The sequence below is a fragment of the Nicotiana attenuata genome, unplaced genomic scaffold (assembly GCF_001879085.1).
Source record: "Nicotiana attenuata strain UT unplaced genomic scaffold, NIATTr2, whole genome shotgun sequence".
Classification (NCBI taxonomy): Eukaryota; Viridiplantae; Streptophyta; class Magnoliopsida; order Solanales; family Solanaceae; genus Nicotiana; species Nicotiana attenuata.
The window spans coordinates 32,346-57,320 of record NW_017673503.1 but is presented as its reverse complement, the minus strand read 5'-3'; the positions used below and the strand labels follow the sequence as shown (position 1 = coordinate 57,320).

General features: G+C 37.4%; 2 protein-coding genes across 2 annotated transcripts; both read left to right on the top strand.

Annotated features, from left to right (window-relative positions):
- Positions 1-13,387: 13,387 nt before the first annotated feature.
- Positions 13,388-14,335, top strand: LOC109216559. Its single transcript, XM_019380722.1, has one exon. The coding sequence runs from the start codon at positions 13,388-13,390 to the stop codon at positions 14,333-14,335; it is 948 nt and encodes a 315-aa protein (XP_019236267.1).
- Positions 14,336-16,018: 1,683 nt separating this feature from the next.
- LOC109216558 lies at positions 16,019-16,939 on the top strand. The gene has a single exon (XM_019380721.1). The coding sequence runs from the start codon at positions 16,019-16,021 to the stop codon at positions 16,937-16,939; it is 921 nt and encodes a 306-aa protein (XP_019236266.1).
- The last annotated feature ends 8,036 nt before the right edge of the window (positions 16,940-24,975 follow it).

The window sequence follows — 24,975 nt, the reverse complement described above, 5'->3', positions numbered from 1 at the left end:
TTGTAGTTTATCGTCATTTACAATCCTTCTCCCTGAGCTGTCTAGTTGAGCAAAAGAATTGCACTCAATAGGACCTATATCAAGAGCATAATTGGCTAAATAATCTGCCAGTTTGTTGCCTTCACGAAATATGTGTGTGATAACTGCATTACACTCCTGCAACAAACTCCTTATTTCCTCCACATGCTCAGAAATTCCCCAAGGTGTACTCCAGCTTCTTTTAGTAACATTCTTCAATAGCATTGAATCAGTTTGCACCCAGATATGAGATAATTGATATGCTTTACAGTACCTGAGTGCATACAGAATGGCTACTGCCTCTGCCTCTGTGTTTGTGGATTCTTGAATCTCATGTCCCTTTGCATGAATAACATCTCCAAATTCATCCCTTAGACAATAACCTATTGAGCTCCTGCCCGGGTTCCCTCTCGCAGTCCCGTCTGTGTTCAATTTTATCCATCCTTCTCTAGGTAATTCCCATAATACTTTGTTAATTTTCAACTTTGGAGTATAATATTCCATCATATCCAATATATCAGGCCACTTATGAGGCATATTTTGTATTCCTGGCTTCCTCACCTTGACAAGATATTGTATTGTGGTATTAACTTGATAAATCACCCTACTAATTGATACCATATCCCCATACTTGTAGCAATTCCTCCTTTTCCATAATTCCCATAAAATAATAGATGGTAGTGCTTGAAAAATTGGTTTGAGTCGGGGGATTACCTGTGCTGTCCAGCTTCGAACCACTACTTGGTGCAAATTCAGACCTTCTAAGGACAATCCTGCATGAGAGAAAAAGTACAGCCATGTTCTTTTGGCAGAAGGTGAACGAAAGAACACATGAGCCATTATTTTCTCTTGTGGATTCACACAACACCAATATCTTGATGTTACCATGTACCCCATTCCCTTTATTGTTTCATCCAGAGGTATTTTCTTTTTCCAAACCTTCCACATGAAAAATGTGATCTTGAAAGGTAAGCCTTTCACCCACATGTTCTTGTAGGCATTATTAGGATCATTCCTACTTCTCAAATAACCCCATGCTGAACTCACGGTGAAGCCCCCTTTCGTATCCAACATCCAAAGATGTTTATCCAGCATATCGTGCTCAACTGGCGGCTGAATATGCTCAATAATATGCTCGGCTATTTCATTAGGCAGCAGCATCCTCAAACGACCTTCATTCCAGTCATCATTGTTATCCGCATCCCTCACATTGTTAATCGATTCATCAACATTAAAATCTGGGGGTATATTGAGCATTTGATGGATGGTCAAAACCTATGCAAGACCTAAAAGCCATTAATACATGTATGTTCATATTTGTTTCCTGGAAGAAAGTAGAGGAATATGGCAGCAGCTACAGCTGCGAGTTTGATATAAAATCCTACTGATAACTGATAAGCATTATCCATCAACAGGTGTTACTGTGAGCACGTGATTTTTGCCCTACATGAATTACTCCCATAATTTCAAAACAAAATAATTTCTTTCAGTATTTACAATATTGTGTATTTTTGTGGCATTTTATGTTAATTGTTTGCATTTTGTCTGTGCATGTTAATTTTGAAAAAAAATACAAAAAAATATGTTGCATTTGCATTTAGGATTTACTTCTACATTTTAGGATTAAGTAAAGATTAGTTGTTTTATAAAATGGGAAAATCACAAAAAATAGTTTATTTTGCGCCTTTTAATTTTAATTTTGAATTTTGGTAGTTTTTTTTCTTTAATTTGTTTTTTTTAATTAAATGTGGTAATTATGAGTTAATTAATTCAATTTGATAGGTTAATTTGATTTTTAATTTTAATCTAGGTTTTTATTTTAATTTTGGAAGAAGAAAAATAAATTAAAAAGGAACTAAAAAGAAAATTGAAGTGAAAGAGAAAGGAGTATTAATTGGGCCAAGTTTTAATTTCACCAGGCCCAGACGAATCCCCCTTGAGATCCAGCCCAAGCCTGCCCAACCCGTCCCCTGTAACCCGGTCCAGCAACCCCATTCAAAAACGACGCCGTTCTGCCCAGGTGAATCTCATCCGTTGATCCTTCAAGATCCAACGTTTGAGAACTAAGTCTCAAATCCCTTATAACTGTCCGAAAAATTAATTAATCCTAAAACCATACCCCTCTTCCTCGTACCAACGCCTCCCCTGTAACGCCGGTGCCGGCCGCCCTCGCCCCACCGTCTACCACCGTCCCTCCGCCGTTCGCCGCCGGCCGAAAATCGTCGCCGCCGGCGGCGATGCTCCAAATCCGCCCAAAATTTCACCACAAGTTCCCCTTTTCCTCCTCTTTCCAAATCCCCAAATACCATCCCTCAATTCCTAGCCAAACTTCTCGAATATTGGATCGAATTTTCGGCCAAAATGCAAACACGTCCAAAGGCACCCAAATTCACACCACCATACCATCTCAGTCCCCTCGTTATGAATACGATCATATTTTTCCTCAAATCATCCTCCAACGCCTCAAATAATTCAAACAATGCTCGCCGTGTCCGGTGGCGGTCATCCCAAACCATCCCAAAATTACACCAAAGCTTCTCCTCACCCTTCTCCTTCCGAATTTACAGTCAATAGGCTTCAAATCTTCCTCAAGCGGTTCAAATCTTAGATCTAGAAATAACCCAGAACCCTAATTGCTCACTGTTTTGGGGCTTTTGTGATTTTGGGTGATAATAGCCCTTAATCATGTGTTTTCTTATGAAAACACATGATTAAGGACGGTTTTTACCTAAATAAGGCCAAGAAATCTACCAGAGTCGAGTCTAAATCCGAGTCCAGAGGTATTCCATTTTTCTTTATTTTTCCTTCTGTTCTCTCTTTGTTTTAGATGTTTATTTCGTTGTCCTATTTTTGTTCTGTGGATTCTGACTGTCATATGGCATGATTAAATTCTGATTTTATTCATCATGATAATTCTTTTTCATTATTATTTGCCCGAATGTTGGTGTACTGTTCTTAGTTTAATAATAACAATTCTTAGGATACGTTTAGATTAATTCAAGTCTTAAAATAAGTTTAACTAGATTTTTATAGTCTATTGATTAGAGTTAATTTCATAACTAGTTATTTTGTCCAGTTAGTTTGATTGATTTTAACCTTAGTAGGTTATCCATAGTTAAGTGAACTGCTTGGTTATAGCTGATGATCTTTAACTAGGGTAAAAAGGGTTGAGGTTTGGTTTAACTAGGGTTAGTAATTTCAGGGGTAGTCAAGGGTAGTATAGGCATGGGAAATGGTAGTTTAATCAGATTTAGTAATATTGAAGTGGTAAGGGTAGAATAGGAATTGTAATGGGCAATGAACCTTCTAGGATGGACTATAGTATAGATTTCAATAGAGTAGGTGTAGTTACTTGTGTAACNTTATCATCAGACTCGGGCGTGCTTGAGATGGGTTGGATGGAGTGCGACATAGTCTCCACGTAGATGGGGGCGTTATGGTGGGTGTGGCAGTGGTCATTTGTGGGGTTTTGTGGTTCCGGGATGAGCAGCGGGGTATTGTTGGAAGTATGGCAGGTGTTGCAGTGGTGGTGAGGAGCGGGTTGGTTCTGTTGCTTTGGGAGATTCTGTGGAGGTGTAGGGTTCTGAGCATTTGGGAAATTGATATCTGGAGTAGTGAGGGAAAATGATAGATTCGCCAGATTCCTGACCTGATCAAGTTCTTCCCGAAATTTCAACAGCTTTTGTTCCAGTTGGGATGCATTTTCCTTGGGAACCAAAGTACCATGACCGTGATTGACCTCTGCTCGTTCAGTTGAGTTTTCCTTTCTGGCGTTGTTTAAATCTTCCATCTTCCCTTTGTTCTTGTTTTTGACGGGACTGAGAGGAGGAGTGGGTGGAGGGCCCCTGGATCTTGTGAAATAGGATGATGTTGCCAGAGTTCACGAACTAACCTTTGGGGAGGGGAATAACAAACAAAAATAAAACAAAAAGGTAACCAAGTTAGTTGGGTTCATGAAAAGTATTACAATATTTAAACACATAGTGCAGGAATGTAAAACGTGTCCTAATTTGGGAACCTCTTTTGTGCCCGAGGTAGGCCTAGCGACAAATTGATTTGGAGAACTTGGAATGCTAAATGCTTCATTTTATTGATGAAAAAATAGACGAATCCCAAAATGATACTAAATAAGCAAGAAATAAAATCACTAATGGCCATTGGCCTTATTACATTTTATAAAGCGAAAAAAAAGATAAACTCCTATCTATTTGGTCACGGAAGAACCCTCCCTAGATTCGGCATCCTTTGCTCTGTCGAACATCTTCCCCAACTCGCGAAGTCCCAACAATAGGTAGGCCCTAGCTAGATGTCCGCCTTTAGCCCCTTTAGCCTCTTGACAATCTTCAACCCTTTTGAGAAACTTTCTTTCCTGTTCCACTATGCCTTGCTCCAAGTATCCCAGTCTTTTCTGACGAGATTTTGATCACTAGAGTGTAAATTTTTCCACCAACTTAGCAATCTTGGGTGGATGTTGGTGACCATGCCGAATCTGGGGACTTCGTGCCTCCTATTTCTGCAAGACAAATAAGGTTAGGCCCTTACCCCCACCAGACTCGACTATTTAATATCAATAATTGGCATAAAAGCATTTAGTTCTCCAAATAAATGCAAAGAACGTGGTAGTGTCCATTTGAGTTTAGGGAAACCCAGTGGACTTTGGACAAGGCTATCTTAAAGAGTCATTATGCGGACAACATAATTGACTCGGCTAGGTTTGACCATGAAGCATGCACAGTTAAATAGAGTAAGGTTTCTATGGGGTTTTAGACTAGTACCCTTGAGCGGACAACTCAAGGGAGAAAGGCACGGAACCGTCGGCTACACCGTTGATCGACTGGTTTTACCGGAAATACGCCTTTTCTGGATTTAGGGGATGATAATATTGGAAGAACGCAACCACTCATTATAAGAGTTGCTATAGGATTTGTTTGGCACGAGTGGAATATGATGTTGAGCATGATTATGCAACAATTAAAGGCATGTCACTACAATATTTTTGGCCTATAGCCACACTAATTATAGACAACACTCGAAAAGTGTTGCCAAAAGTAGCAATAGATGAGCTTATAAAGCGTGGTCTTTGACTAGAGTCTTTGGCCACGTTTTTAAAGGCCACACTTAAAAAGCGTGCTCTTATAATATAAAGACAACACTTCTTAAGCGTTGCCAGTTTACAAATTATTTGGCAACACTTATTAATTATAATTCAACGTTTTTGAAGCGTTGTTATATTCTAATACCAAATTTAACACTTTATAAGCGTAACCTAAAAATTTGTTATAAAATATTTCTCTTAAAATTTCACCCCAAATACACAGGTAACGAAAATATTTCCCTCCTCCCCACCCAATACTCAAAAGGCAAAGTAATTAAAACATACTCCTCTGATCCAGAAAGTTTCCCAGCATTCTTTTCCTCCTTACCCTAAATTTTGTTGCTTTTTTTTTTTCCGCCGCTGCTGGAGCTCCTCCTTCACTATAGCAAATCTCCATCCTTTCTCTATTGGTTAGTATTTCTTTTACTCAAAGGTTTTCTGTAACTTTTTTTTCGATTTCTGATGAAAAAATAATCTTCTATGATGTATATACATGGGTATGTTGGTATAGTCTTCATTTTATACTCAATATTTTTAATTTTTTTTCTAATTTTAGATTCTTGGGCAGAAAAGAAGTAATTTTATTTTGTTTAATTTCTAGGTATAAGTTTTAGTTGTTTTTACTAATTTCATATTCTTGGGTTGAAAAGGAGTAATCTTTACCATTTGATTTTGGTTTTATTTGATTGATGTTCCTTCTTATACTTAAAAGTTTTAATTTATCTAGCTTCTTATTGAATTTTTTTAGGGCCGATAGAAGTGAAACAGGATTCGAGACACAACTGGTATTACAGTGCATTTGCAATAACACAGTTGTGATTATCTGCTGTGAAAACACTGCCCAGCACCTCGAAATTGTGTTTGTTGTGCCTATTCTCATCCATGAGGGATGCGTTTATTTTTTTGTTTTTCGATTCTTCACATTTTTTGCTATTATTAACTTGTCTATGTGTATATGATCACAAAATCAAATAAAGCAAGAGAGTTGAGGTTCTATGTGATCACAAACTCAAACAAAGGAGGAAAATTGAGGTCTCTAGATGTAATTCTGATAGATACTGAGGAATCTTACAACCAACCTTTGCTAATTTGGGATTGAAGCTTAATTGATTGTTCAGTTTTATTATTACTTTTTTATGATTGGTGCTTAATGATCCTCCTCATCTTTGATTATGCTATAATGTCACGACCCCAGTTCGCCCTCCGTGAACATGTCGTGACGGCACCTAGTCCCTACGATTAGGTAAGCCTAACAATGCGGAAGATAAACCAAAATTGCGGAAGAAAATAAATAAAACTGAACTAGCAAAATAAAACGGTGTTTAAGGTGCCGCTCGGCACATACCATAATAATTCTCGAAGCTAACAACATTCCCAAAACCAGGAAACTCACAAATCACAAGCTAAGGTATACATAAAAGGCTCAGACTCAAGAATATCTATACAAAGGAGAAATACTGAAAGAACTATACTTATTACAGAAAGCTGGAAAGGGACTCCTCGGTCTGCGGACGTAGCAGATATACCTCGAAGTACCTATATCTGCACAACAAAAATGTGCAGAAGAGTAGCATGAGCACACCACGGCGGTGCCCAGTAAGTATCAAGACTAACCTTGGTGGAGTAGTGACGAGGAACAGTCAAGGCACCTACCGGTCAATAAACAGTATAATTATAGGAATAATGGAAACGACATAAATATGTAAAGACCGCATGAATGACCAAGAAGGCTACAATTCACAATAAGGGAAAAATACAACAATTAACAACGAGAATATAATAAATGAGGATACGAAATGACGGCAGAATCACAATCCAAATCCTAAGGTCACAACACAGCAAGGGGAAAACAAGTCAATAACTCATATCCTACAATGATGTTCACAAAGGTCTTATCCAACTCTTTCACAATTTTGCCAAGTCTCGGACAAACCACAACTCGCGAAGACCCAACATCTGAAATCTAACAATTGGCATCCTAGGCCCCATCAATCTCATGGTCATACCGACAACTAAGTGGCTAACTAGGGCCACTCTCACAAATATAATGGATAAACGAGGGCGTACCTCCACCCTTAGCAAAATCAGGAGGAATTCATCTCTAAAAGGAGTGTTCAGCTATGTATATGCTTGTGCAAGTATTTTTAACAAGAATTCTACCAACCAGAAAACATGAAAAGGAGAACGGACTGCACGTACGAATGTTTCCTCACAACTTCCAAGCGATAAAGCTCATACCGGTAAGCAACCCACAATCACATTGTTAAACAAATAGGGATGCCTCCACAGGCCGTCACAATTCTCTACAATCATCCCCTGACATAGCCCACCTTATTTCGCCACGTGTGCAATTAGTAACATAATAAGCACCGCCTTATTTCGCCACACGTGCATCACAATGTTCCCACCTTATTCCGCCACATGCGCAACCCACATATAAGCATATAACATATCCCGCCTTATTACGCCGCATGTGCAAAACATCAATAACAACAATAGCACGGCAAAGACCTCGTGCAACCCTTCAACAACAACCGCACGGCAGAAACCTCGTGCATCACTATACCAACAACCGCACGGCAGAAACCTCGTGCATCACAATATCAACAACCGCACGGCAGAAACCTCGTGCATCACAATATCAACAACCGCACGGCAGAAACCTCGTGCATCACAATATCAACAACCGCACGGCAGAAACCTCGTGCATCACAATATCAACAAATGACAATATATACAGGAACAAAGCAAGAGAATCAACTCAAGAGATTCCGTTCACCAAAAGACGGTACAACTAACATACAAGGAAATAACCGTAACAGGAAAATACTAAGCGCAATAAGGACAACTCAACAAGGGAGAAATAATACGAAACAACGATTCCATAATACTCAGTTCTACAACAAGGAAGTTAACATGGATCAAATAATTACAATTAAGGAGGTATCGACTAAACATAGGATATCTAACTTCTTTCCAATTAAGACCAGTTAATTACACGAGAGATAGAAATAATGCTTTCCAGATAAAGCCAAGCAGTTAGGAATGATAATGTGACTACAGAAGGGCAAATGTCTACAGTTAAACAAGTAAAAGTCATTTAGGCAACAAGAATAACCAAAAAGGGCAGATAAATTCCACGTAAGTCGTATAGAGGTGGAACTAATAACAGGGAACTCAATCGTATCAAGAACAACTTCATGTTCGGTGATTACAAGTACCTAAGAGCCTAAAAGGGCAATTTTCCACAAATAAATCCGAGCACGCACTCGTCACCTCGTGTACAGGGAGTACAATCAACAAAGAAGACTCAAATCCTAAGGGGGAGTCCCCCACACAACGTTAGGCAAGATACTTACCTCGAACTGGCTAAAATCAACTAGCAACCACGTACTTGCCACGAGTACTCGACTCCAAATGGCCCCAATCTATTCAATTAAATCACACATTATAATTAACATCTCAAGCAATGGATTCTACTATTTAATTCAAAGCTAAAGCGCGAAATTAGGCAAAATGACCAAAATGCCCCTCAGGCCAACTTCTCGGAACCGGATAAATTTAGCATTTTCAGAACCCTCGTACTCTCACGAGTCTAACCATATAAAAATCTCTCAAATCGGAGGTCAAACACCCCCTCAAAACTCAATAATTCGGTCTATGAAGTTCTACCCATTTTTCATCAAAAATCTGAAATTAAAGGATGAAATTAAGAGGAGATTCATGGAGATTGGTCTAAATCGAGTGAGAATTACTTACCCAAGTTGCCCAGGTGAAAATCCCTTCAAAAATCGCCAAGGACCGAGCTCTAGAAGTCAAAAAATGTGATAAAAGATAAAACCCTCGAATTTGGGATTTAATTCTGCCTGCCCTGCGATTTGTTCATCGCGATCGCGGAACAAAGGTCGCGATCGCGTAGAGGAATTCGGGAAGGCCTAGAAAATATACATCGCAAACGCGATGACATGAACGCGAACGCGGAGAAAAGGAAGACAGTGCTTCGCGATCGCGTAACCATGAGTGCGAACGCGTTGAAGGAATACCAAAGTCCTGAGATTGCTCTATGCGAACGCGGGATCTGAGATGCGATCGCGAATTAAGGAAAATTATACCTTCGCGATCGCGGAAGGGGCTTCGCGATCGCGTAGAAGGATATCAGAAGCAGCAGTTCAGCAGTTCAAAAATAGAAGAAAAGGATCCGTAGCCCACCCGAAACACACCCGAGGCCCCCGGGACCCCGACTAATCACGCACACAAGTCACATAACCTAACACGGACTCGCTTGAAGTTTCAAATCACATAAAACAACATCGAAACGACGGATCAAACCAAAAATCAAGCTTATGAACTTCCAAATCTTCAAAATACGCTTTCGATCAAAAACCTAACCAAACCACGTCCGAATGACCTAAAATTTTGCACACACATCCTAAATGACATGACGGAGCTACTGCAACTTCCGAAATTCCATTCCGACCCTCAGATCAAAATCTCACTATCGGACCGGAAACTTCAAAAATTCAAACTTCGGCATTTCAAGCTTAAATTAGCTACGGACTTCCAAAATACATTCCGAACACGCTCCCAACCCCAAAATTACCTAACGGAGCTAACGGAACCATCGGATTTCCATTCCGAGGTCGTCTTCACACAGTTCTGATTACGGACCATTTTTCAACTCTTAAGCTCTCATTTAGGGACTAAGTGTCCCAAAACTCTCCAAAACTCAACACCGAACGTCCCGGCAAACCAAAATAGCAGAAATGAACTTAGGGAAAATAATTAATGGGGGATCGGGGCGTGAATTCTAAAAACGACCGGTCGGGTCATTACATATAACAACCATGGTTCTTAGGGATGCTGTTTTGACGGCATGTGTCATTTATTGCTTATGCTTTCATGTGACACAAATAAGTATATCTAGTCCCTTGATAAGATTTGGGGTTAATGCTTCTCTGTTAATTAAGATGGTATATAATAGCTGAATACTATTATTGCTTCTGGTATATTTGGTTGTCTCAACATTAATTTAGAGAAAAATGATACACAAGCGTAGAGTAGGAAACTTGGAAGTTTTAACTTAAGCTGTGGATATTGCTTACATTTTACATTTGTATCAGAGGTAGTTCCCCAGGTTGGGGCATGGCATTTTGGACAGCCGTCTGCCCCTAATGAACCTGCTATGCATCGGTTAATTGTGTTGTATAAGTCTTGTTCTTGTATTCAAGGGAAGGACATTGATCCAACTTATGATTTCTAGATACTTCTGCTACACACCATGAAGGTGTTTGATTATAGGGGCATACTGTTTGGAAATAACATATGTCAAGTTATGTATTTTCCATGAAAAGGGCAGCACTTGTATTTCTCTGTTTAATAGAATCACAACAAAAAATTGTAATCCCTAAGTTCTTTTTCGGGGTAAGTTACCAATCCCTCTATTGTTATTTAACTGTTATTTGTTGTATAATTTCTTTGTGATCCTTATTTAGATAGAAACAGAAGTGGCTACTCCTTTTGCTTGGATTGTTGAGTTGATTATAGAGTAAGCGGGACTACAAATTCAATGATCTGAGTGGTCTGAGCTATGAAGTTCATTCATTAGTGTTGTATTTAGCTTTTTTCTTCCAGGATCTGCCCTATTGAGCTTCTTATATACAGCATTTGTTTGTTTGCTGTTCATTTTCCTGGGTGGTTTGTGTTTTTGGACATAAATAAAGCACTCTTTGATGCTTCTGTTGTTGCACCGTCTTATAGAGATGTTTTAGACTCAACAATAGACTTCTTTGTGGTCATTTGCATTGAGGAATCTTGGCTCTCCGCTCATTTTGCTGTTTAAGGGAGTACCTCACAAGGATTTCTTACCTTCAATATGCTGCAACTTACTACTTGAATTTAAACCAAAAATCGAGGTGCGCCCAAACTGGCCTGGACACCATAGGAAAAAAAACATGTTAATTGATTGTTCAGTTTTATTTTTACGTTTTTATGATTGGTGCTTAATGATCCTCCTCATCTTGATTGTGCTATAACAATCATGGTTCTGAGTAATGCTGTTTTGATGGCATGTGTCATTTATTGCTTATGCTGTTATGTGACACAAATACATATATCTAATCCCTTGATAATATTTGGCGTTATTGCTTCTCTATTAATTAACATGGTTTATAATTGCTGAATACTATTATTGCTTCTTGGATATTTGATTGTTTTTGTATGGGCATGACTTGTGCTGGATTTCAACATTACTTTAGAGAAAAATGATACACATTCTGTTAAGGTGTGGACTAGGAGTCTTGGAAGTTTTAGCTTAAGCTCGGTGTATTTGCTTGCATTTCTACATTAATTTAGAGAAAAAAATGGCATTTTGTACTGCAGTCTGCCCCTAATGAACTCACTATCCTCTGTTAGTTGTGATGTACAAGTCTTGTTGTCTTATTCAAGGGGACATTGTCCCCACCATGAAGCTGTTTGATTATAGGTGCATGCTGTTTGGAAATAACATATTTCAAATTATGTATTGACCCTGAAAGAGCTGCACTTCTATTTATTGATCAATAGGATCACAACAAAAAATTGCAATCCCTGCGCAAATTCTTTTTTGGGGGCAGGTCACAAATCCCTCGATTGATATTTAACTGTGATTTGTTGTATACTTTCTCTGTGATCCTTTTAAAGATAGAAACAGAAGTGGCTACTCTTTTTGCTTGGATTATTAAGTTGATTATTGAATAAGCGGGACTACACATTCAACGAGCTGAGGGGGCTGAGCTAAGAAGTTCATTCATTTGAGTGTTGCATTTAGCTTTTTTCTTCCCAGGATCTGTCCTATTGAGCTTCTTATGCACAGTATTTGTTTGTTTGCTGTTCATTTTCATGGGTGGTTCGTGTTTCTTGGGTTAAATTAAGCACTTCGATGCTTCTGTTGTCGCCCAGTTTTGTGCTTCCTGTAACAAGTCGGATCTTATAGTTGAGATGTTTTAGACTCAACAATAGACTTATTTATTCGTTTGCATTGAGGAATCTTGGCTTCTCTGCTCATTCTGTAATTTAAGGGAGTACGTCACAAGGATTTCTTACCTTCAATATGCTGACAACTTACTGCATTAATTTAAACCAGTACCTCGACCATGTGCATGTATAGATCGACAGTTGCATCTTTGATCTGTTGTATCCAGAGTTTCAGATAGTCAGCCCATAGCCTCAAGCTTGCTCGTGGATTCTAGGTTGCTCGTTATTACCTATTTAAGATTTGATAAAAATCAATCGTTTTTGTTCCTGTTAGTAAATTTATGTAGTTGCAATTACAGGTATGGTTGCGAGTTGTATAACCCTTCAAGATTTAGCATATGTATGCCTTTGCTAATTATTTTAGTAGTATTTAGTACATAAATAACTAAAAGTAAATTTTATACCTCCGAGAGAAGATTGGTTTCTAGTTTGGGAAATATTATAAGCTCAAGGAGATATTTAACAGGCATAACCATTTGGGAAAGTGCAGACCAAATTTTCAAATCCTAGTTCGAAATCATTGAACTTGAAACTTCAAACTTACACAACCGATACCGAAACTTATCAAATCACGTCCGATTGACCTCAAATTTTGCACACAAGTCACATTTGACATTATGGACATGCTCCAACTTCCGGAATCTGAATCCGACCCTGATGCATTTAATAGAGTTTGCATTGTATCAAGAGTTACTAACAGGAACTTGTTAAAGATGACTTCAAGTTGTCAGGATAAATGGTTCCCTTTATGTCCCAAGCTTTCTTTTAGTAATTTCAGAATATGGCTAGTTCTTGAGTTTCTTCTTTAGAGTTGATGAAATCATAAATAGCTAGTTAGATATTTATATCTTAACTTTTTTTTATTTAATCTTTATACGTAAAATAGACCTTTTAGGTGTCATTATACTTGCCAATATGCTCATGACACTTTTTTGTGCGTAAAATTATTATATTACCTTCATGAAAAAGTTGGTTTATAATTTTATTACTTGTTGTCGTTGTTCTGTGGATCCTATTAATTTTACTCCTTTTCTCCAAGAAGATTGGTCACGCTCAGGTAGATCTGTGGTGGACTTGAAGTTGGGTTTGCTTAGCATAAGTGTCATGACTAGGTAAGAAAGTCTTATTAGTTTATAATGCATTAGTTTCAAATTCACTCTTGACGTTTTGGATTTATTTTATAGTCAATGCTTAAATGATTATATATTTGAAGATCTAATAAATTTTATTTTTAGGAATTCAAATGTTCCATCCAAGGAATGGATGGATTTACCAAGGTATAGCAAAGAGTATATCGAGGGTGTTCAATCTTTCTTAGATTTTGCTTACTCTTATGGAGATCCTCAAGGCGAAGAAATTCAATTCCCATGTGCAAAGTGTTCTAATATTCGTTGGACTCGAAGGAATGTAGTTTATGATCATCTAATATGTTATGGGTTTGTTCAAGGTTATACAAGATGGATTAATCACGGGGAATGGAAAATTTCGATGAATGTTAATTGTGACATGGATGATAATGTTTGCTCGTACGATGATATTGATGGGTTATTGAATGATCAATTTAGAAATGCTGCACATGCTGAAGGAGTGTGTGAAGGCCCAAATGAAGATGCCAATAAATTTTATAACTTAGTTGACGAGGCAAGCCAAGAACTATATCCGGGTTGTAAAGGATTCTCTAGATTATCTTTTACAATCCGTCTCTATTTGTTGAAGTGTCTACATGGATGGAGCAATGTGTCTTTCGCTTCTCTTTTAGAGCTATTAAAAGAGGCGATGCCTGACTTGAACATTCCTATATCCTACAATAAAGCCAAATCTATGGTAAAAGATCTCGGTCTTGATTATGAAAAAATTGATGCATGTCCCTATGATTGCATGCTATTTAGGAATGACCATAAGGATGATGAATATTGTCATGTCTGTGGAGCTTCTCGATATATTAAATATCCTGAAGTAGATAGCGATGAAGCAGATAGCGATCTTGAGGCTACCAAAAAAGGTTATCGTGTTCCAGCGAAAATTTTGAGACACTTTCCATTAATTCCTAGACTTAAAAGGCTATTTATGTGCTCAAAGACAGCAGATACATTGAGGTGGCATGACGAGGAGCGTTCTGAAGATGGAAGGTTAAGCATCCTGCTGATGGGCAAACATGGAAAGACTTTGATAGCTTGCATTCAGAATTTGCAAGGGATTCTCGTAATTTGAGACTTGGCTTAGCAAGTGATGGGTTCAATCCATTTCGGACCATGAGCATATCTCATAGCACATGGCCAGTTATTTTAATGGTGTATAATTTGCCTCCTTGGATGTGCATGAAGCCAGAGTACTGTATGCTTTCTTTGCTTATANTGACAATTCCACGACAACAATTGTAGTGCTCATTGGATTCATTGTAATGTCGTTTTCTAAGTGTGATTATCAAGCCAAATCCTGTGACATTTGTTCTGTTGGGAGTTGTAATGTCCAGATCTTTATTATTTGTACTGAAAACTTCACCAGCTTTTAAAGTTCCACAACGCATGCCTTCACTTTGACCGATACTCCTTGACCTTTTCAACCACGCTTTTGTGCCTTTTACTCCTATCGAGTACTTCCTATCTCCTATCTTTAAGTTTTGAATTAAAGAATAGGACATATCTGTAGTAACTTCTCTTTCAGTGAAACGATCTCTTTGCACAAATGTAACCAGTTGAGACTCCACCAAAGAGAACTCGATGACTGAATTGGACAAGTTGATAATTAACCTCCCTTCTATGTTTTCAATCATCATTGATATCCCATTCTGGGATTGAGCACCAAGTGCTAATACCACCCAAATTGGGATAGCCAAATGATGATGCAAAAACATAGATCCTGTACCTGCATTAAAAAACAAACTGTCAGTTGAAACTGTAAGACCTATGATCTCCTCCCTTCTTATTTGATCACAACTCATGCTGCTAGCAGATATAAACCCATTGCCTTCCAAATTCATCAGCCACAATGCCTTAGTTATCACAAAGATCACTCTTTTAATAAGCATGATCTCAGGAAGATAGTCGACCAATTCTTTTCCTGATTGCTGCAGCCTGCCAACTAACCTTGTTATCTCCTTACCTCCTAACCTCTTGCAACATTTACTCTTAGATAAGGACATAGTTGTTTATCAGAATTCACTATCCTTCTCCCTTGACTGTCTAATTCCCAGAAATCATGTGCCTCAATATTACCCACATCTAAAGCATAATTGGCTAGATAGTCAGCCAATCTATTCCCTTCTCTAAGAGTATGAGCCATCCTTACATTGCTTCTTGCCATCAGCTCCTTAATCTCTTCCACCTGAGAGACTATGATCCATGGTATACTCCAATCTCCAGTCAGCACCTTCATCATTATCATGGAGTCGGTGTGCAGGTCAATCAAAACATAGTCATTCTGAACACAGAACTTCAAAGATTCCAAGATTGCCATAGTTTCAGCTTCATTATATCTTAACTTTTTTTTTATTTAATCTTTATACGTAAAATACACCTTTTAGGTGTCATTATACTTGCAAATATGCTCATGACACTTTTTTATGCGTAAAATTATTATATTACCTTCATGAAAAACTTGGTTTATAATTTTATTACTTGTTATCGTTGTTCTGTGGATCCTATTAATTTTACTCCTTTTCTCCAAGAAGATTGGTCACGCTCAGGTAGATCTGTGGTGGACTTGAAGTTGGGTTTGCTTAGCATAAGTGTCATGACTAGGTAAGAAAGTCTTATTAGTTCATAATACATTAGTTTTCAAATTCACTCTTGACGTTTCGGATTTATTTTATAGTCAACGCTTAAATGATTATATATTTGAAGATCTAATAAATTTTATTTTTTTAGGAATTCAAATGTTCCATCCAAGGAATGGATGGATTTACCAAGGTATAGCAAAGAGTATATCGAGGGTGTTCAATCTTTCTTAGATTTTGCTTACTCTTATGGAGATCCTCAAGGCGAAGAAATTCAATGCCCATGTGCAAAGTGTTGTAATATTCGTTGGACTCGAAGGAATGTAGTTTATGATCATCTAATATGTTATGGGTTTGTTCAAGGTTATACAAGATGGATTAATCACGGGGAATGGAAAATTTCGATGAATGTTAATTGTGACATGGATGATAATGTTTGCTCGTACGATGATATTGATGGGTTATTGAATGATCAATTTAGAAATGCTGCACATGCTGAAGGAGTGTGTGAAGGCCCAAATGAAGATGCCAATAAATTTTATAACTTAGTTGACGAGGCAAGCCAAGAACTATATCCGGGTTGTAAAGGATTCTCTAGATTATCTTTTACAATCCGTCTCTATTTGTTGAAGTGTCTACATGGATGGAGCAATGTGTCTTTCGCTTCTCTTTTAGAGCTATTAAAAGAGGCGATGCCTGACTTGAACATTCCTATATCCTACAATAAAGCCAAATCTATGGTAAAAGATCTCGGTCTTGATTATGAAAAAATTGATGCATGTCCCTATGATTGCATGCTATTTAGGAATGACCATAAGGATGATGAATATTGTCATGTCTGTGGAGCTTCTCGATATATTAAATATCCTGAAGTAGATAGCGATGAAGCAGATAGCGATCTTGAGGCTACCAAAAAAGGTTATCGTGTTCCAGCGAAAATTTTGAGACACTTTCCATTAATTCCTAGACTTAAAAGGCTATTTATGTGCTCAAAGACAACAGATACATTGAGGTGGCATGACGAGGAGCGTTCTAAAGATGGAAAGTTAAGGCATCCTGCTGATGGGCAAGCATGGAAAGACTTTGATAGCTTGCATTAAGAATTTGCAAGGGATTCTCGCAATTTGAGACTTGGCCTAGCAAGTGATGGGTTCAATCCATTTCGGACCATGAGCATATCTCATAGCACATGGCCAGTTATTTTAATGGTGTATAATTTGCCTCCTTGGATGTGCATGAAGCCAGAGTACTGTATGCTTTCTTTGCTTATCTCACCAGGAAATGACATTGACGTTTATTTACAACCATTAATAGAAGAGTTAAATGTTTTGTGGGAGTCCGGGGTAGAAACATATGCGAGCAGATCTTTTATGGACAATCAGTGACTTTCCTGCATATGCTATGTTATCTGGTTGGAGTACAAAGGGAAAGCTGGCTTGCCCTTATTGTAATTACGACACTAATTCTCGTTATCTTAAACATAGTCGAAAAATGTGTTATATGGATCATCGAGTTTTTCTGCCTATGGATCATCTGTGGAGATCTAATAAAAGATCTTTCAATGGAAAAACAGAATTTAGGCCTCCTCCGCCTTTTTTAAAGGGAACTGATGTGCTTAATAGCGTAAAGAATTTGTGGTCATTTATCATGTGTTGCTTGTTTTATCTTTAGCTCCTTAAATGGTTGTTACTTATTAGTTATTATTAAAGATTTGTATATTGTCTGTCCTAATCCTGATGAAATTTCATTTTAATTGTAAGATAGAACTGGAAGAGGGACAAAAAGTATGATAGCCGTAGAGTTACTTGTATGATTTAGGTATAGATGCCAATTTGTGGATGAACCAGCTTCCCCTTGTGTTCTGTATTCATATATGTTACATGGATCCTCTATCTTTGAGCCATCTTTGCTATGGTCGTAGACTTAATTTATTACATATACTTGCTCTCGGCATGCTTATAGATTAATAATCTATGAAACGATTTTCACTAGAATTTTAAAAATTGCTTCCTGTTCTTTCGGGCTAAGTCCAACAATTTCCATAACCTTCTGATATCAAGAGAATCATGAGTATCAATAACACTAACTAGTTTATACCAATAAGATTGATTGAGATAGGGAAAAGATTCAGCATCCTCCTGGATCAATCATATTGGTCTCCAAATCTTTCAAAATTACTGCAGCACTTTGAGTTCCCTCAGTACCTTGTTCCACAGATTGCTTATTGTTGGCATCCTCCACAGTTATGCTTAGGCCCTGCTCTTCAGAGTTCTTTTTTGCATTGGCCTTGCAGGAAGTATTTGTTGCCACTATGTTGCCAACAAAGGCTCTTTGTACCCATTGAGAAGTAGTTTCCTTATTTAACTGTTCATATGCCCTTCTTTCCTTTGGTTCTATTTTCTTACTCACCTGTTGTGCATTATTATCTATTGTAGGGTTAATCATTGGAGCCACATAATTGAGGTTGTTTCCTGTTCCTTCTTTTTTTTTTGGGTAAATAAAGGAATTTTATTACCAATGAACATATGTACAACACAAACTAAACTGAACCTGAATATAGATCCCAGTTTCAGCAATTCTACATTCATCTCCTCAACTACCTATCACATACAAGACTGACTATTACATTCCTAAGGATAGTAGTTGTACTGCTCCATTTTCCTTGCCAAATTCTGCCTCTACTCCCGGCTGTATAGTTAGTACACCATCGTCCAGTAAACCAAAACCATTTGCTGTATTGACCATGTCCCTACCTCCATTAGTACACCTCTTTGCAGCTGACTTCCCCCTTACTTCTTTCCATCCTTCTTCGTGTATTGCTGGTACTACTTGCTGGGCAACATCTGCAGACTTTCCATTCCTACTATCCACTTGTTCCTTATCTGCCTGTTTCATGTTCTTAGATATCCACACCTGTTTTTGTTGCTTCTGTTTAGGCTGGGCAGGCCCTGGTTGCTTTGTGGTAGAGGTTGCTTATTAGTACAAGCATGTCCCAATTGTAGACATGTACCATAATATATCGGCTTCCAGTCATATAAAACTCCTTGTTCAAAGCACCTTCCATTTGGATCCCTGACCTTTATTCTTGAAGGCAAAGGTCTAGTAATATCAATTTCAACTAATAGCCTTGCAAAAGAGATCCTATCCACCCTTGAAGTACATTCATCCGCATATAGAGGCAACCCCAAACTACTGTCAATCCTACTTAATGAATTAACACCCCAACAGTTTAAAGGAAGGTTTGGCAGCCTTATCTATAGAGGAATTGTCTTGAGAACTTCTTCATTAAAATTAAAATCCGGGGTCCATGGTTTCATAATGACAGGTTTGTTGTTAATCGTTTGGGGCCCTGAAAATAACACTTCATTACGTTCCTTCTGTATTTCCATTGTTTGAACCACTTCCTGTACTTCTGCTACAATTGCTAATTGCTTATCATGTCCTGACTTTTGAGCCTCACATTATTATCATTCAAGTGATTCTGTTTTTCAGCATCCTCCATAACTTCTTCAACCTTTAACATTGCAAATTTGTTTCCAACTTGTACCTGCTGCCTCTCACATACTGTTATATATTCATACTAGTTGTTAGGCTAAAGTAATTTAATTTTTTTTGTATGTAGGATGAATCAAGCGGCAGCTCTTAAGAGAAAAGTTCCGAATCCAAACAAAGCTCAAAGTCCAATGAAGAATATAGGTTTCGATTTCCAATACCGATTCAAGTGCCGAACTAGCCAAAAAAATTCAGATTAAGAGAGAAAAGCTTGCAAATGATTGCAACGATAAAGCTGCTAAAGAGCAGGCATTACTTGGAGTTAAAAGGAAGAATTATATGCCTGCAACATTAGAAGGACAAAGTAGAGAGAGGTTAACTCAATCGGATGTGTCAGTTCAAAAGTTAGGAAGGAATAGATTACCAGTGTACAAATCAATTCAATCGTCTTCAAGGGAAGATCTGAACACTTCACATAATATTGCAAGTAAAGGACAAATTAAACAAAGGTCAATGCAATTGGAGGAGCCCATTCAAAAGCAAGGAATGAGTAAATTACCTGTGCCCACATCCATGATCCAATCATCTCCAAAGGTACATACTAACACTTTACATATGATTAGAAGAACACAAGGTGAAGGAGAGAAACAACTTGATATTCAAGAGCTACAAATTGCAAAAAGGTAAAGACAAACTCAGTCCTACCGTCGACGAGTGTTAATCAGTTTCTAAAAAAATATGGGATACAAGTCGGTGGTGAAAAACATCCTGATAATCACCCAGAAAATGAAGTCAGATTTATGTCCTCTCCTATTATTGATGAGCGTGAAATAGAATTGGATAATTTTGCTGCACAAGATGAAGTTGGTGACGATGAATTTATTGGAGATGAGGATATGAACATCGATGGTGCTGTAGGTGGTATGTCTTAAACCTTATAATTATTTTACATATTTTGATTTTTTCTTCTTATGTCTTGCTTGTTCTATTAATCTAGGGACATCAGAGAAGAAAAGAGTTCGAGAAAAAACAACATGCAAGAAGTTTTGAAGAAAGAGAGGAGGTGACATTTGATAAAGGACAAGCAGTTGGACCAACTGACAAGAGAGTGTCTGATTTGACCAACTTTTTAGGAACAACTGCAAGGAATCCAAGATTTATCCCCTTGGTGCATACTAGTTGGCATGTTGTGTCAAAGGATATTAAGCAACGAATGTGGGAATATGTCAATGTAGCAATAATCAATTTTTCAATTATATATTTTTTGTATTTTTCCTACTAAGAAAAGATATATATATATATATATATATGTGTGTGTGTGTGTGTGTGTGTGTGTGTGTGTGTTGTTTTGCACAGTCCAAGTTCTTAATTCCAGCTGAAGGAGAGAAGTCGGTAATGACTGGTCTTCGTGATGCTTGGAAGCGACACAAGAGGAATATTAAGAAGAAATATTTTGATAAAAATGCTACTATTGAACAAATGCTACAAAATCGTCCCAATGAGATACCTGAAGTTCAGTTCCGTCAATAGATTGAGTATTGGGATGACGAAGATGTCCAAGTAAGATTAAACCGTGCATTTCTACATTTTCTACCTATTGTTGCAGTATATATTTTTTTCCTTTTTGATTTATTAATTAATATGCTTCCTTTGTTGTTAGGATATGTGCCAATTGAATTCTGAAAACAAGAAAAAATAAAAGTGGAGGCATCGAATGGGACCTATTAATTTTGCAAGAGTGCGTGGGGCATTGGTAATATTTAGTCGACACTTTGTAATCTTACTTTTATTTCTTTTTGTACTTTGTCGGAACAAAGTGATATCTTTTTTATATCTTCTTTGATGTAATTTATAGCGCGCAACCAAGGAGAACAACGAGGAACCATCAAAGTCAGAAATATTTATTACAACTCGTACAAAGAAAGGGAAGGAAGTTCATACAGATACTCAAGTTGCAATAGTAAGTCATGCTGCAATTTAAGTCTTGTTATTGTATTTTTCGTGTGGCAAATGAGATACCTCTTTGGAATATAAAAAGTTGCATATATGATTGCATATACTCAAATGATTAATTACCTAGATTAGCAAACTTCATGCACTGTCTATGCTAGTAGTAATGAGGGATTTCGTTGATTTTGTTCTGTCCGATTACAAGGCATAACTTTTACTCTAGCAGGTTTCAAAACTTTGCTTACAACAGAAGATTAGATTTGTGAGGCCTATTTTGCTCATTGTTAAAAAGTGAATGGTGAGAGCTGAGAAATTTATATTTAATTTTCTTTAGTTTTGGTTAAATGAAGTGTTGAGATTTGATAATGATAAATGCTTCTAATTTTATGAGACCAATCCCATTATCATCTATCAAATCTTAGGACGACCTGCAACACCAAGCCAGAATTAGGTAGTCAATAAAAAGGCATATGCTTGAATGTTAAAGAGTAAATGTTGGTAATGCAAGCAAGCATAGTTGAAAACCAATGACTCATTTATAAGAAACCTTGGTTAATGTATCAAGGTGTAATATGCAAGGAACTGCAGCCTTTCCAATATCCTTCCCATGCTTCATAGACATCAAAAACATGAGTACCGATTTGGCATGGTAACCTGCAACAATAAAACTAGAATCATATTTTGCTCAAGAAAAACAGTGATGCTTAGAATTTGAACAGGTGAATTTACCCTCCCCCCTCTCCAGACAAACATATACACACATTCATTAAAACCTTTAATTGCAGCCTAATGAAAGCATGAAGTTTGATTAAGAAGAAGCTCTAGTACTAGTAGAGCAAGCAACTACTCGAAATGATTGATAGAGTACATTTTGCCTGGCAGTCCAAAACTAATGGTGTCTATGACGATCCTTCTTCCTTGAAGAATACTGATGTTTTCGTTTCTCTGACTGATCTTTCTCTCTTGAACGATAACTCCTTTTCGTGGATTTATCACTGTCCCTTTCAAGACTCCTCTGCTCCCTGCTACATCATTTTCATGACCTGATGCAACAGTAGGAACAACTCCCCTTGTACCATCATCATCTTGGCCTGCAACATTATGTGTAATCCCAGAAGACTTAGGATTAACATGCACAAATCAGTTCTGTTTGTTTGAAACTTCATATTAAATTGGTTTCGATCCTTGTTGCTGAAAACTCTATTGACATTCTTGGCTAAATTTTGAGGTCTGCTAAACTTTTTTTTAATCTAACTTGACTTGTTGAAAGTTATTTTAGTGTTCGTTCTATCTTGACTTGTAAGTGATGTGCAATAATATTTTTTTTGACAGTCTGAACTTCAGAATCGTCAAAGTACCGGAGAAACAACAGATGATGCATTTAGGGCTGTATTTAGAAAGGAGCAGCCTGGTCGGGTTAGATGCTATGGTAGATCGGTGACGATAAGTTCTCTGAAAAAAAGATGAAGAAATCACCAAGCTTAAACAGAAGCATGCCAATGAAATAACTTCTCTGAAGGAAGAAATGAAGGAAATGATGAGAGAAGAAATGCGATGTTTTTTTAGTCAAATGGTGAAAAATAACTCTGGACTGGATTTTCATGATATACAAGGGTGTGTTGGATCTAATATTCCTTCACCAGTTGATGCAAGTAGTGCACGAGCTATGAGAGGCTAAAAATCTACCACATTCTTCTGGCTCAACTCACGCCCCAAGTCTTGAAAAGGTATTTATATTTCCAATTTCAAAAACTACCTCAATCTTAACTTACAAAATCATGCTTTCTAACCAGTGTATACTATATATATGTTTCTTCCTAATTTTTAATTTTATTTTGAATGTGTAGAAAAATACGGGTGATGCAATTTGATATGGTGGTCACAAATCAATTTGATTCATTAAAGTAATGGTGAAGACCTTTTGAACAATTGGGATATTTATTTTTATTGATTCTATAAATATGAATACATTTGGTTTTGTAGAGGTCTTTGCTAGTGAACTCTTGAACCAATAGTGCTTTATTACTATAGACAGTACACAAAGTATGTTTCTTTGTTTAAATTTATTTTAAGTATATGCATTTGAATTATTTTTATTCTATTACTTATTATCTAATTTAATGCTTGAGATATATATGTGTGTGAGAACAGAATTTGATGCAAACAAATATAGTTTTTTAACCACAAAATTGTGGCTAATATAAGTATTTGAAAAATAATTTTGTAGTGTAGACAAAATCGCCACGCTTAAAAAGGGTGGCCATAGGATTGTCAATCTGGCGTTGTTGGTGATAAATGTTGCTCTAGAAGCCACACTTTGTAAGCGTAGCCTTTAACGTGACAAAGATCACGCTTCATAAGTGTAGCCTTATGTCATAAAAGTGTGGCTATATGAGAAAATATAAGTGTGGCCTTTGTACCGTATCGGCCACACTTTTAAAGCGTGGCTTCTAAGGCAACACCTACAAAGCGTGGCCAATAGTCAAAGGTTACGGTACTTTAGGCCACCCCCCAAAAAGCGTTGCCTAAAGTCGTAAAGTGTTGCCTTTGCCCAAACGCTACACTTCTTGGCATCTTAGGCAACACTTCTCAGGGGTGGTTGTAAGCCTAAAATATTGTAGTGAATATAAAGAAACTCGACGTGATCTAACATGCTTGATAGCTTCCAAGTGTCTTCACACAACACTTCTATCTCCCATGATATAGCCACCTATTTTTGAATCATATCAACAACATTCTTAGCATCAGATAAAATCTTCACACTTTTCCATCCAAAAGTAATAGCACATTCAAGTGACTTTCTTATGGCAATCGCTTCAGCAGTCATGGTTTTTCCAACATATTGAATTGAGGATCCATTGGCATGAAGCAGTTTTTCAAGGCTATTCAAAGCCACGACACCAATACTCGCCTGTCTATCATCACACCGTAATCCTGCGTCTGTAAATAATAAAACATCATCTTGAAAAGTTGTTAGTTTCGGCAAAAACTCATTTCCAGTTGAATGTCGTGCAGCGAGGCAACTAGTTAATTGATCTTTATATTCTTCATACTCAAAAAGAGCTTTGGAAACAATATCAGTTGGCTCTAACATTTTCTGATTAAAACACCAAGCATTCCTACCTTTCCAAAATTGCCACATAAGATTAGCACTCAAATATAATAATTCAGTAGATTCAGGAAAGCGCTTAGCATTTAAGAACAAGTTGTACCACCACATAGAAAAGTCAGTTATATTTCCAATATCAGGCCAATTAATAGGACTTTGTTCCAATACAAGCTGAGATCGGGGACATCTAAATAGCATATGTTCTATATCTTCACTTTCAAGACCACAAATCTTACACGTTTTATCCAGGTTCGGTAATCTTTTAGCTAAGGTATAATTAACGGGCAAAGAGTTAATCACACACTTCCTTAGAAAATGTTTAAGTTTATTTTTAATTTCTAAGTTCCACAAAGAATCCCAGAAGCTTTTAGGAAAAGAATGACAACTCGCCTGGGCTTCCGAGTTCCTAATAGTCCTACCGGCCAAACCCTTTGCTAAATAGTAACCTGACTTAACTTCATAGTTTTCAGATTTTGAGTGATGCCACAGTAATCTATCATTAATACCTATGATGGATATTGGTATAGACAGAATTACATCTACATCTTCAGGTTCAAAGGTCGTACTTATCTTATGAAATTTCTA